The sequence below is a fragment of the Sitophilus oryzae genome, unplaced genomic scaffold (assembly GCF_002938485.1).
Source record: "Sitophilus oryzae breed Bouriz unplaced genomic scaffold, Soryzae_2.0 scaffold_1297_pilon_pilon, whole genome shotgun sequence".
Classification (NCBI taxonomy): domain Eukaryota; kingdom Metazoa; phylum Arthropoda; class Insecta; order Coleoptera; family Curculionidae; genus Sitophilus; species Sitophilus oryzae.
Window position 1 is genome coordinate 10,553,678 of NW_022145945.1, and position 15,735 is coordinate 10,569,412.

At 36.8% G+C, this 15,735-nt stretch overlaps 1 protein-coding gene across 1 annotated transcript in view; it reads left to right on the top strand.

The window, feature by feature from the left end:
• Positions 1–15,735, top strand: part of LOC115874754 (chromosome-associated kinesin KIF4-like) — a 65,214-nt gene that overhangs the window by 5,830 nt on the left and 43,649 nt on the right. Inside the window, exon 2 of the mRNA XM_030890032.1 lies at positions 14,301–14,373. Coding sequence (XP_030745892.1) covers positions 14,301–14,373 — 73 coding nt within the window. The remainder of the gene's footprint in view (positions 1–14,300; positions 14,374–15,735) is intronic.

The following is a 15,735-nucleotide window of genomic DNA, read 5'->3' on the forward strand; positions in this document are numbered from 1 at the left end:
TATACGAGGGAAAACAAAATGTTGATATTTTGGTGAAAGTTTGACCCCCTGTGACCCCCTGAAACACCCTGTAAAACATTTTAAAACAGCAAGAAATTTAAAAATCATTTCATCATCTAAATACATCCTTTCTCGATGGTTTGTTTTTTGGTTCATCTCATTAGCTTTATTTTTGTTGGAAATATTCGGTTTTAAAGAAGGCACTAACATTTTTTACATTAAGACCATGCCTTTGCTTTTGGGCCTAGTCAACACGTTTGGTAAGTTCTGGTCCCGAAGCAGGCCTTCTTGACAATATTTGCTTTATTTAATCTTCTTCTTGTAGTTCGTTAGTTAATATGTACGGTCCTTTGTGCAATTCACTATCAATTTGAAAAGCTGGCAAACGGCGGTTTCTTAGCGATAAACTTACAATAAGTCGATCGTCTCGATTAGAAGTTAGAAGTTCTCATCCGAAGGTTTCTGGACGTCTAGATTGACGTCCTCATGGACGTGGTCATAATTCAAAGACCATTTAATATACTCTATGGTATTATGGTATTTTTGGAACCGGAATTTTATAGCAAATTCACTGAACTCGAATAAATAAATGATATATATTTGATTCACCCTGTATATCTATAAAAATATTTTTGAAATGTTAACTACCATTAAACATATATTTTGTAAAAGGTTTGGAGTGAAAATCTCAAATAGGAATCCTGATACAGGACTTTCCCGGAATACGGAGCCATCTTGTATGTATGCATGTGTATATGTGTGTTTATTCAAATACTAAAAAGCGAAAGCAACGAATTTAAATGGGTAAATTTGTAATATATCTTATTAACAATACAATGCAAAAAGTTTTATAAAAATTCGTTCACAGTAAATGAATTCCGAGGTTTGTATCCCGTAAGGGCTTAAAGCACTCCACTAGTAGACATATTTAACTAATTTAAAAAATAGATAGTTTAGTAGATATACTTTGCGCTTACCGTTTTCGATATATGTATAGTGCATTTAAAAATGAAATGTTCCTGAATCATTTTTAAGTGTAACTGTTGTGTAAGTTCTTACAGTCTCACAGTATCACCCAATTTAAAATTTTCCTTTTTCCTATTTTGCAAAGTATACTAAACTATATATTTTTGAAATTGGCTGAAATAGGTCTACCGGAAGATGCTAAAATATGTGGGGGTTTCCATTTAAAAAAAGATCAAGATGGCGTCGTATCTGTCAAAATTGACGTTTTAAAAAAATTTCAGATAAAAAATCAAGCATCCCCGTGAAAAATTACATTAGAAAATCTTTCTACTATATTTAAATATGAAACAGAACAATAATTATAAATTGAGTGAGACACTTAAAATGATGTCCCTGTAATTGGAAGAAAATTATAATAAATCGAAAAAATATTAAGACTTTAACACCCTATAGCTACGAAACAAAGCAGAATCGGACCTATGTTGATATGAAAAATAAATCTTATTTTTACGTGAGGAATCTCCTCACGAGAGATGGCACATGGTTTTTTGAAATACCCTGTAGAGACATAGTATTGTTGCGGACCCGTGTGAACTCGACCTAACCTAACTATATGTCCCGCCGTCAGAGGACCTTAACATCGCATTGACATCGCATTAAAGAATAGACACCGTAATGATTCATTCGTTCGAGAAGAATCGAGTCCCACTGGAATGGACTAGTACATACGAGAACATTCGAAAACCTTCTCTACGCACCTAACGCTCTATGGACTATTCTAGATTTCTTTACCTGTCGGTATAAAAGCCGGCGGCTGTGGCCTACAGGGGGCAGTTATCAATAAACAGTACAGTTGACGCGCTAAAGTTCAAAATAAATTCTTAGTTATAAATCGTTTGTAAATAGTTCTATAAGTCTTTTATCGTTATTGTTTTTGTTAATTAGTGTTAAATAAATAGTATTTAAATAAATTGTGACTTTCTATCCACACGGAACCGACGAAAAACGTAACAATTGGTGTCAGGTGTGGCGTGTGTGATAGACTAGAAAAATAAAAAGACTAACAATGGCTCCGAAGAAATTGTTGAAAGACTTGAAAGTGTCCGAACTGAAATCCATATTGGAAGAGAGAGAGAGTGCGAGACAGATGGAAAGAAAAGCATTTTGCAAACCAGACTGACAGACGTTTTGAGGGAGGAAGGCGAGGATCCGGACACATTTTGCTTTGAGTTCGAAGGTGACCTTGACTCGTGCCTACAAAAATTAGAAGATAAAATGACGGAAAACTCTCAAAAATTAGAAGACAGTTTGAATGACAAAATTACAGAAAATTCCCGGGAATTGCAAGACAATTTAAACGGCAATTTAATAATTTAGAAGATAAAATAATGAAAAATTCCCAGGATTTAATTAATATTTTAGAAGATAAGATCGCAGAAAATTCTAAAGACATACAGGCCAGCTTTAATAATAAAATACTTAATTTAGAAGAAAAGATAACAGAAAATTCCAGGGAATTAGAAGAAAAGATTATAGAGAATTCTACGGAGCTACAAGACAAAATAACACAAATTGAGGACGATGTAAATAAAAAAATCGAAATTTTAAAACAAGAAATAGCGAAAGCAAATTCACCAAAATGTCAAGAAACATCGGAGGCACCGAAACTAGTCGAAAATAAGTATATCTCAAAGTCAGTTATTAAGCCTCCACAGTTTGACGGAAAAACCGCTTGCGCCAATTATTTTTGCCAGTTTGAGGCCGCTGCGAGAGCGAACGGATGGACAATCGCTGAAAAGGCTACCGCTTTGACTGTCGCACTGCGAGGAGATGCGACTGATATTCTGCAGACATTGTCACCATCGGAACAGGGAGATTATCAGCAATTGGTACGACATTTAGAAATGAGGTACGGCCAAGCTCATTTGGAACATGTCATTCCCAGCTAAAAAATCGCATTCAAAAGTCAAATGAGTCTCTGCAGGAGTTTGAAGCCGACGTAGCCCGCCTCGTTCGCCTTGCGTACCCTGCTACGCCAGAGAATGTTATGGAGCGGTTGGCAGTACAGGCATTCTCCGACGACTTACGTGACAACGAGACAAGACAAGCACTTCTCCTAGCCCACCCAACGCACTTGGTGGATGCTTTAGCACGTGCCCTAGAATTTGAGGCCGCGAAACAAAGTTCTCGGTCTTTAGGAAGAGTACGGGCCATCGACGAATGTTCTGACGAATCCGTGGAAGGGATTATTCGGAAGATAATGGACCAGTACATGGGCAAGAAGGGACCGATTCGTCGAAGGGTCGAAATGAAGGGGCACACGTCGACCTGTACCCAACATGCCCCAACGAAAACTGCTCAAGTCGCCTCGCTACAACACAAATTCAACAGCATTTTTGTGGATGGTTTTGTTGATGGAGAGTTCCGGACCATGCTGTTGGATACAGGTGCGACGTAAACTATCATCAGACCGGACATTCTTAAAACATCGAAGAAGGTTAAAACAACACAATGGCGACTACGTACTGCTACGGGGGGCTCCACTGCTGTCCATGGAGAAGTAGACCTTAATTTTATTATTGGGAGCACCAGTTTTGAACATCCAGTGTTAGTAGCAGATATCGAAGAACTTATTCTCGGAATGGACATCATGACCACTAAAGGTTTTGAACTAAACTTCAAACAGGGAATTTTGAAAATAAATGAAGAAGAAGTGGTTCTGCATCGAAAATGTGAGGAGACGCTTCGCGTGGTGGTAGCAGAAGATGTTTCGATCCCTGAGCGCTGTGAGATATTTTTGGATGGTTGCCTAGAAGGTAAAATGAATAATGGGAGTATTATTCTGTTGGAGCCAAGGAACCATGACAGCGAAATAGGACGAGGGATCGCTGTTGGAAAAGCCCTGCTACGAGCGAAGAAAACTGTACCGGTGAGAGTAATGAACACGAATTATTATTCTGTATCCTTGAAGAAGGGAACCCTCTTAGGGTACTGTTGTTCGGTCTCCTCAGTCGTTCGAAGCGTGGAAGCCTCCAAATTTCGACTTCAAAAATTCCGGACAAAATGGTGAAGGAGTTAGTAAACGTTAAGGGATTATCTCCCGAAAATAGTAGAAAATTGAGAAACCTGATAATCAAGTATCAAGATGTGTTTGATAAAGGAGAAGCAGGACAGAGAGGTCGTACCAATTTAGTACAACATAAAATTGATACAGGAGATGCGCGACCAATCAAACAAAATCCGAGAAGACTTCCGCTCGCCAAACGTGAAGAAGCTGATAAAATCCTTCGAGAAATGAAAGAAGAAGATGTCATCGAACCATCTAACAGCCCGTGGACATCGCCGGTAGTACTAGTAAAGAAGAAAGACGGTACCACCAGATTCTGTGTTGATTATCGGCAGCTCAATAATGTTACCAAGAAGGATAGTTATCCCCTGCCGAGGATAGACGATACTCTAGACACGCTGGCGGGGTTAACGATATTCTCTACGTTAGATCTGAAAAGTGGATATTGGCAAGTCGACATGGCGCCGAAAGATAGAGAGAAGACAGCGTTCTCGGTGGGCTCCGGACTGTGGCAATTTACCGTCATGCCTTTTGGATTGTGCAACGCGCCAGCTACCTTTGAGAGACTAATGGAGTCTGTGTTAAAGGGACTATCCTGGACTACCTGTTTAGTGTACCTGGATGACATCATAGTGGTGGGGAAATCCTTTGACGATCATCTGAAGAATTTGGAAGAAGTTTTCAAGCGACTAGGGAGCTCTGGTTTGAAACTTAGCCCCAAGAAATGTCATCTGTGTCAAGAAAAGGTACACTACTTGGGCCATGCAGTCTCCTCCCAAGGAGTTGCGGTAGATCCACAGAAGACCAAGACAGTGGAAGAGTGGCCGATACCTAAAGATAAACATGAACTACGACTTACCGAAGGCGAGAGGCGTTTCTCTTGGGACTCAGATTCTGACGAGGCATTCCGAAAATTGAAGAAGGCCCTGACTAGTGCGCCCATACTTATACCTTTTGCTACCCTCTTGGCAACGGAAACTTTATATTGGATACCGACGCTAGCAATGTTGCGTTAGGCGCTGTTCTGTCTCAGATCCAGGATGGTCAAGAAAAAGTCATTGGTTATTTTAGTAAGACCTTGTCAAAACCGGAAAGGAACTACTGTGTAACCAGACGAGAATTACTAGCAGTAGTTAAAGCAGTGGAACACTTCTACAAGTATCTCTATGGAAGAAAGTTCTTGTTAAGAACAGACCATGCTGCTTTGAAATGGCTGTTGCAGTTTAAGAATCCTGAAGGGCAGGTAGCTAGATGGATTGAACGATTACAAGAATTTGACTTCGACACAGAACATCGAGCTGGGGCAATCCATCGAAATGCCGACGCACTTTCCAGAAGACCTTGCGCTAAGGACTGTAAGCATTGTTCCCGAGCAGAAGAGAAAGAAGTGAAACTCCTAAGAACAACTGTGGTTAATGATAGTTGGCAACCCGAAGATCTTGCAAATGACCAAACCAGTGACCCAGAATTAGGTTTAGTAATTAACTGGAAAAACACAGGCCAAAGACCAACGTGGGAAGAAGTTTGCAGATATTCGCCGAACGTAAAGTCGTACTGGGCCCAGTGGAATTCCTTGGTAATAGATAACGGACTACTTCGCCGTGTGATCGAGAGACCGGAGGGACAATAAGAGAGAGGGTAGATCGTCATTCCAAAGAAGAGGGTCCCAGAAGTCTTGGAGGAAGTTCACAATGGAACCAGCGGAGGACATCTTGGTGTTACCAAGACACTTGGCAAGCTGCGTGAACGGTTCTACTGGGTGAACTGCAAAGAAGATGTGAGGGCCTGGTGTAAGAAATGTGACATTTGCGCAGCCATTAATGGGCCACAAAAGCGTGGTAAAGCCCCTATGCGCCAGTACAATGTTGGTAGTCCCTTCGAACGAATAGCGATCGACGTGGCTGGTCCTTTCCCGGAGACGAACGATGGCAACAAATACATTGTGGTAGTAATGGATTACTTCAGCAAATGGGTCGAGGCCTACGCGTTGCCAAATCAAGAAGCGTCCACGATTGCTGATGCCCTTGTTAAAGAATGGATCTGCAGGTTTGGTGTTCCCATGGAGCTTCATTCAGATCAGGGAAGAAACTTTGAGTCCAATCTGTTCCAAGGCGTCTGTGAAGTCCTGAACATCCGCAAGACCAGGACGACTGCTCTACATCCACAATCCGATGGGATGGTTGAACGCATGAACAGAACTATCAACCGTTATCTGGCCAAAGTAGTCTCTGACCACCAAAGAGACTGGGACAAATTTCTTCACCTGTTCCTGTTGGCCTACCGTTCATCCGTCCAAGAATCTACAGGGCAAACTCCAGCCAGCATCGTTATGGGACGGGAAGTGCGCCTACCCTGTGATCTGAAATTTGGTTGCCGACCGGGAGAAGAAGTCGCCGGAGAAGATTATGTCCACACACTACGTCAAAGGATGGACGACATTCATCAGAGAGTCCGCCTAAATATTCAAAGTGCTAGTGACCGAATGAAGGAACACTACGACATTCAAGCTGAGCATGGAGGATACCAACCAGGGAAGTTGGTGTGGCTATATAACCCGCAGAGACGTCGTGGGTTATCTCCGAAGCTACAATCCTCGTGGGAAGGGCCATACGAAGTCATGGATAGAATTAATGACGTCGTATACCGTATCAGAAAATTGCCAAAAGGAAAACCGAGGGTAGTCCATTTCAACCGTTTGAGCCCCTACCAAGGCGAAATAGAAGATCGTGCTGGGACCGTGAGAACCTGCAGCTTTGATCCCCCTGATTCGGAGATGTCCTTTGACGATTTCATGGCCCGATACAACAGCAGTGAGAAGGCTCGCTATGGTGTAACCAAAGAAGATCAACGAGACCTCTTTTCCGTGCCTCCTGATTATTCGCTCGCTCATTGTGTGGCTCGAGATTTGCGGATGTCCAGAGGAATCGCTGCGACGTTCAATGAGAAGTTTGGGCGTGTCGGAGAACTACGCCGACAGGATCCAGAGGTTGGAAGCGTCTTGAGGCTAACCGACAATGCACATGGTCAAGCAAGGCACATCTTCTACCTGGTCACCAAGGAATGGTCCCCGAGTAAGCCGACTTATCTCAATCTATGGAAGACCCTGATTGAACTGAGAGAAGCCCTGCTAAACAACAACATTGCACGATTAGCCATTCCGAAGCTGGCGTGTGGACTCGATGGTTTGAGTTGGCGTACAATCCGGAACATGATTGAAGTCTTGTTCAGATTTACGGGAATCGAGATCCTCGTTTGCTGCTACAACCCAAAGCTGAGATCGGGAGAGAAAACTGTAGACTGCTATTTCTACCAGACTTCGCAATGTACCAGGGGCCAGCTTTGCAAATACCTTCATTCACCGTGTACATCTCGGGACGAGCATGTGCCTAAGAAGGGGGCAGTGTTGCGGACCCGTGTTAACTCGACCTAACCTAACTATATGTCCCGCCCTCAGATGACCTTAACATCGCATTAAAGAATAGACACCGTAATGATTCATTCGTTCGAGAAGAATCGAGTCCCACTGGAATGGACTAGTACATACGAGAACATTCGAAAACCTTCTCTACGCACCTAACGATCTATGGACTATTCTAGAGTTCTTTACCTGTCGGTATAAAAGCCGGCGGCTGTGGCCTACAGGGGGCAGTTATAAATAAACAGTATAGTTGACGCGCTAAAGTTCAAAATAAATTCTTAGTTATAAATCGTTTGTAAATAGTTCTACAAGTCTTTTATCGTTATTGTTTTTGTTAATTAGTGTTAAATAAATAGTGTTTAAATAAATTGTGACTTTCTATCCACACGGAACCGACGAAAAACGTAACAGTATAAAAATATATTTAACGTTTTTTTTTATTATTTTTTCTCTTAAAACTCTGTATAAAATACTAGCGACATATTTGATGTGATAACATATTATAATCAGAATCAGTAATCGATTTCACGATAACATATTATACAAAAATAATTTTAAAGATATTTTTGTGGCTAAAAATTTCAGAGAATCATATAAGTTGACTTAGAAATTGGTCTTCTTACACTTTTAACGCAGTGGATATTTTACTCATTAATCTTATGTATGTAGCTATGTCTTTTAGGCAAGAGGAAAAAATGATTTATGCGTTTTTCCTTAGCTATAGATTTTTTTAAAGGAAAATAGTTTGGAAAAAAATCTTCTTTCAAAATCTTTCAGTGAAACGACTGAGACATGTGTGTCAACTTCTTTGTTTCCTCGATATAAAAATAACCGTACTACCGAAATTATAACCTGTTTACGTTTCGTGAGTATGGCCTCAATTACCTTACCATTTGGTAGAACAAAGATGCAGCAGAAAAAATACTTATTATGTATACAGAGATCGATATATAGTGCTTCTCACATTACTTTTCCTCGTTTTGACATCTGAAGCCGTGGCCGCTGGCTAGGTGTTTTACGTTTTGACAACTAGGGTTTCCGGAACCGGAGCTGTTTTTCGTAACCGGGAATTCCGGTACTGCGCGTCCTAGGAACCGAGATTTCCCGTTTTTTTCGATACTTTCGGTAGTAACTAATTCTTGTTCAATGATAGTGCAATTCGTTAATCAGAAAGCAAGGGATGGTTTTCCAAAGCAAAATCGATAAAAAATTGAGATTTTTAATAAAAATAATATCAAATTTATTCAGTATCAGTCATGGGAAAACTATATGAACACAAGCAAAGAAAAAAATATAGGTAACTTAAAATTCACATCAAACAACATAAAACTTAACTAAATTTCAGAAAAAAGCTTTAAAATATTGAATTAAAAATGCAAACATCTATTAAAACATAATAGAAAATTAAACTAATACATTGAACAAAAAAATAGTTTGTATAAGAAATAATGTATATATAATATATTATATTATATTTATATTTTTATATTATATTTAATAATAATTGCTAATAAACATTATAGAAACTTCAAAAGAGAAAAGAGGTAAGAACAATAAGAAGTATAAATATAACATCACTACTTTTTTAGAACAGTTTGATTTCGACCGTTAGAAAGTATTAAAGGGTTTTTTCGCGTAACAAAAAAATAATATTTCAGTTATTGTTACGGAGTCCCGAAAAAAACGGAAATTAATTTTCGTCTCGAAAAAAACGGGGATTCTCTTTTGTGAAACTTAAAATCTTTCGAAACCGGAATTTTTCGGTTCTGAACCCTAATTGCGAGTGTCTAATCAATACAGTTTCCGAAACCGGAGCTTCTTTTCCGCACCGGGAAAAGCGAAGGAACCAGGATTTGCCGGTTTTGTCAGTACTAACAAAATTTTATTCAATGATTGTGCAGTTCGTCAATCAGTAAAGCAAGGGATGGTTTTCAAAAGTATATCCGATCATAAATTGATAAGTATATCAAATTATTGAATAATCAGTCATGAGAAAATTAACATTAATACAAACATAAACAGAAATGAACACACGCCAAGAAAAAAAATAGGTAACTTAAAATTTACATCAAACGACACAATCCTACTTAACTAAATTTAAAAAATAATCATTTTCAAGTAAAAATGCAAATGCCCATAAAAACATAACAAAAAAATAACTAATACATTTAACAACATTTATGCTAAATAATAAAATAACATTTAAGCTTCTATAATTGCTAATAAACTTCAGAAGTAAGAACAGCATCACTCACTGGCGTGCGGTGAAATTTATACAAGGGGAAGCGATTCGATAAAGTTAATAAAAAAAAGTCGAAAAATATTTTTAACAGATCACTACTACCTAGATTCATATTACTTGCTATGAATTAATAATTAAAAAGCTTGGTCTCGTATAGGGAAGCGCCGGCGCGGCGCCGCTTCCATGGACCGCACGCGCCTGGCATCACTACTTATTTAAAAGGAATTTGATTTCGACCGCTAGAAAGTATGTATCTATCAATGGACTTTCGCATGTAACAAAAAATATTTTTTTAATTATTGATATGGTGTCCCGAAAGTACCGAAAGAACCGGGAATAATAATTTCCAGTGTTGGTTCTTTGATGTCTCAAAAGAAGCCCTATAGTGGATACCAATATGTTCTGTGGTTGAAGGCTCGTTATAGTTCAAGTTGTTATAGTACATATTTTAATTTTTAAGGTAAATTAATATTTGATAAGCTTTGTTTTGTTTTGGTTAGGTATAATATGTAATTTATTAATTTTATTTTTATTTTAATTTTATTAATTGTGGATTAATAAGCCTGACCAAGGGAGGATATCTGCCGGTGACAGTTGTATCTATCATGTTGATTCGCAGACAAATTGTATTTTCTGTCATCTTTTTAATGTCGTCTGCTTCTGATGCAGTTTATCAGAATTTAGAACATCATTAAAATTATACCGTATGATCGAAAAAGAAAAACGATCTTACTTCCATCTGTCTGTCCGTCCGTCTGCCCGTCTGTCCGTCTGAGAACTCCCATTCGAGTACCTCTATCCACCCGTCCCAAATTATGCGAAAATCAACCCACATTTTTCTTTCATATCAAATCCTTATGCCGGGACCCCATTAGGCCACACGCCACGCTATCCCACTTGGACCCACATGAGCCCACGTGTTGCGACGTGGGAAAGAGTGTACACATGAGATCTGAGACAGACAACGCACGTGTGATAGCGTGGGATGGCGTGGGGTGGCGTGTTGCCTAGTGTGTACGCAATACATATAATTAAATGGAAAAACATACTCACAGATCTTCATCACGTAGGATGGCATGGCGTGGCGGGGCGTGGCGTGTGGCGTAATGGGATCCCGGCTTTAGTCCCACACTGATGAAGATGTAAACGAAACGTCGGCGCCATATGCAACTTTGAAGGGGGGACCGTGTCCACCGCGTCGCTCACATAGCCTACCCACCCAATTTAGTCGCAATCGGATCGGCGTTTTTGTTCAGTTGTCAAAACTAACTGTCACAGTAACTCGTGTCGTACACGGGCAAGTTGGCTTTGGTCCAATCTATCGACATACCAAATTTCATTTAAATCTGACGATTTTTTTATTTGATTCATTGATGATGAGGTTTTTAGTTAGCAAAAAGATGAGGCTCTCCGAACCCCATCTACATTCCGACTTTCAGCTCCCTGGCTCACATAGGGCCGGAGTTACGGCGCTCCATAGACCCATCTCTACTTCCTCATGACTTACCACTTTTTTCGCGCCAGATCATGTATCAAGACCGTGTCATGTCACGGCCTTGAATTTTTATTCCGATCGCGCCTAAAGAAGTTTCACTTCAAAAATGCCTGACGTTTCAGAGGGTATATTACCCACAGTTATCAGAAGTAAAACTCAAAAAGAAAAACTATTTGAAATATCTAAATAAAACTACTCTAGAACACTTAAGCTTTTTTAGTACAGATAGTCTATTAAATTCGTTGACGTTTAGAAAAAAATGACATTACATAACAATGTAATATCTCGTAATATTTTAGTCATATATTTATTTCTTCTGTCGAATAGTTGGCGCTTATGTTCCTAAGTTCAAGTACCAACAAACGCACGCATACCTCTATATTTATTATAGCATCCGCTTTGAGACCTCCGACTGCTTTCTTCTATTTTTCCCTCCAATTTTCCACATCCGTTCGGTCTGTGTCTAAGAATACACGCACAAGAAACGCCTCAAACAACCATATTTATATCAAGAAAATTTGCTATATATTTCATTTTTGATCTAAAGTATAAATATTTTATCTCCTAAATAATTACCTGCAAAAATAATTTTTAAGTAATTATTGAAAATATCTTAATTAATTTTATAATGATTTTTTCTTGACGAATTACTAAATACGATTTATTGTCCTGGTGCAGATATTCAGATACTATTAATTTTAGTAGAACAGAACATCTAACTACTGTAATAATACAGTATAATAAAAAAAGGCGTCTAGTTGGATTGATCGAGAATATTAATCCCAGTATAATTTTATATACAAAATAACAGCGATCTTCAGATCATAGCCATCGCTGACGCCGTTTTTTTCTCGCTCATATTGTATTAGAACAACAATCAATTTTACATAATAAATATAAAGCTGGATAAAAACGGTAAACTGTTTAAAATTATTTTATTTGAACACTTCCAAACACAGTTGCAGTATAAGAAATATTGCAGAATTTCTTCCAGCAGTATGTATTTTAGCGTTGGCTCAACTCTAAAACTGCAGAGGTAATGGCATGGATCTTAAACTCAAATCATTCCATACACAGGGTGGTCCGAAATGTGTTCCGGAAACTTCGGCAGCATATTCTACAGATAAAAATAAGTGAAAAAGTTCGTATAAATGTATGTCCTAAAATGCTTAGTTTCGGAGATACAGGGTGTAGAAGTTTCATTTTTATTTCGATTTTTTCCAAATAATTTCTGAAGTAACGTCAATATTTGGATGAAAATTGGTATCTGGGAATTTTTTGACATGAGACTTGTTTTTTGACTCCTACTTGTAGAAAGCGCCACCTACATATTTTTTAACTAGTTTGAATACTAATAACTTTTCGTCCGTACCTGTATAAAACTACTGAGCAAAAATATAGACATTTACGATGTTTTTTATGTAAAGAAGTTCTCTTAGTAAAAATCGCTACGAGTAATGGTTCTCGAGATATTTTGAATCTAAATGATCAATACCTGTCATAATTGACATAAATTAAACACGCTGAATAAATAGTTGTTAGACTGAAATCATAAATTTGAAATGGATTTGTGCTAAAAGCTCAACAAAACTGTTCTTTTTTACGTAAAAAACGTCGTAAATGTATATTTTTTCACTCAGTTGTTTTATACAAGTACGGACGAAAAATTATTATTCTTCAAAGCAGTTAAAAACATGTAGGTGGCGCCCTCTACAAGTAGGAGTCATATTGGCTTCAAAACCAAATTTCTCATGTGAAAAAACTCCCAGATATCTACCAATTTTCATCCTAATATTGAATAATTCGAAATAAAAATGAAACTTTTACACCCTGTATCTCCTAAACTAAGCATTTTAGGACATACATTTATACGAACTTTTTTACTTATTTATATTTGTAGAATATGCTGTCAAAGTTTTCGGAATACAGTTCGGACCACCCTGTATACGGGGTCGCTGATATGTATGGGAACGGTCGATTATTAGGTAAAATATACGAGATATAACATACGAATCAAATGTATCATAGTCAAATCGAATTTATTATATCAATACCCAGATATCAATTTTCATCCAAATATTAACATTAATTTAGAAATTATTTGTAAAAAAACGAAATATGAAACTTCTACACTCGGTAAATCTCTGAAACGAAGAAATTTAGGACATAAATGATACGAACTTTTTTACCTTATTTTTATCTGCAGAATATATTTCCTAAATTTTCCTATTATAATTCGGACCGCCAAGTGGGCCAAAATGGAATATTATGAAAAAAATTATGTTATTATTTTCTATACATTTATCTATCAGATTTATTCATAAACTAGCGTGTACCAGCAACTTCGTTCGCATCGAATTAATAATTTGTAATGGTGATGATAAAGCAAAGCAAGAATTTCCATTAACATACAAACTGGATAAAATTTTCTCACATTTATGTCAGCATGAGAAAAAACAATATGGCGATATTATTATATAACTTGGTAATATTTGAGGGGTAGTTTCATCTCGTTGGAATTTGACTATCGAAAAATACGTTTGCCAAAAATAAGCTTTTTTACGTCAAGCAGTTTAAGCAGAATCGTGGTTAAGAAATTACCTAACTTTTTGGAACACCGTGTATGATTTTTTAAAAAACTTCAAAATATGTAAAAAAAAATTTTCGAAAAATCCCGTCTTATCGAACCTCTACACCCTAAAGTCAATCTGTTTTCCAAAAATCAGCTTTTTACGTCAAGCGCTTTAAGCAGGATCGTGATTAATCAATGACCAGATTTTTCGAAACACTCTGTATACATTTTTAAAAAATCTTAAAATATGTAAAAAAACAAAATAAAATATACGTGTTTAAGCTTTTTTTTCGGAAACTTGACCGTTATTTGAAAATATTGTAATATTTGAGGGGTTGTTTCACCCTCTTGGAACTGGAATTTCGAAAAATCCCTTCTTATCAAACCTCTACACCCTAGAATCAACCTGTATGCCAAAATTGAGCTTCTTACGTTGAGTGGTTTGAGCAGGATCGTGATTAATCAGTATGTCAGTCACTTAAGGATTTTATATATCAGTAGGTATAGATAATAAATATATAATCTAATATTTACTTACAGGGAAAGAAGCTCAGGAAGTCAAGAAGTAGTGACAGTCGAAAACAAAAACAGCGTAGCAGTAACAAATATAAAGGTAAGAAAGTGTAATGAAAGAAAATTTTAATTAAGTAAAATTTGATAAAATACTTTATCTCTATAGTCATACTAACGTTATACACTTATAGACAATGGTTATACGTAACTTGGATAAATCTGTTGTAGTACAACTATAGAATGAATAAATAGTATATTCTCAGAGCCAACAAATGATTCACACAAAGACCTGTTGATGGTCATCAATTTAACTTGAGATCTAATTTTATTCTGTAGTCTTGCGTTTGGTTGCAGCGGTTATCGTTTTCTAATTTTAAATTCAAAGGACCTCTCCTATAGTAAACAACTAATTATACACAAGAGTAAAATTATATTTATTAATAAATTAAAAAATTAATAAAAAATATAAAGTTGCACATAAACAAATAAAAAATATTACGGATGTTTTTTTAAAAACTCGCCCCTATAATTTTTTATTTTTTAAGATACAAGAACAAGATTTGGTATGTTACTAGAACATAAATCAGGATTGATTGACGTTTTCAATTACTTTCGGTCGCTTCTTGTTTCACGGAAAATGACTGTAAGTTATGATTTAAAAAAAATCAGTCAAAAAACATTTTGGGAAAAATGCATTCTTCATAAAAAATTTTGCTTGTTCTAAAATGGTGAATCCCGTTTATACTTTTCCCTTTTCCATAACGTTTTAGAGAAATTAAAAAAAAAACAGGAAAATATAGTTGAATTTGTTCTCCTTTGTAATATAATTTCGATTTCATTCTTTGATAGATTCAGAAAGGGTGATATAGTTATCGGAAAATATGATACATAAAGAACAGGAAAAATATGACGTTAATCAAACGTTAATCAAAATAAATAGATAATAACAATCTATCAAAGAATGGAATCGAACTTCAAATACCATAGAAACAAACGCCTTTAGATTTTTATTTTCTGTAAAACAGTATAGAAATTTGGAGATGTATAAACGGGATTAACCATTCTAGAACAAGCAAAATTTTTTATAAAAAATGAATTTTTCTCAAAACTTCAATAATAAAAAAGTTTTCCCCTTGTAAAAACAATCCGGAGACATACTGTAGATTAAAATTTAAAATACAATATGATTGAAAAAAAAACGGCGTCAGCAATGGTCATGAAATGAAGATCGCTGTTATTTTATATGTAGAATTATATGGAAAACGCCATCGATCTTCATTTCCAAGCCAACTGGACGCCGTTTTTATTCGATCATACAGTACTTATTTTTACAAGCGAAAATGACCAAAGTTATATAAGTATATAGTTAATAGACATATGATATGTCATATGTCATACTATTCAAAATGTCATTTTCTATCAAATAAAGTAAAAAAATAGCGAGGGTACCATTTCAAAATCA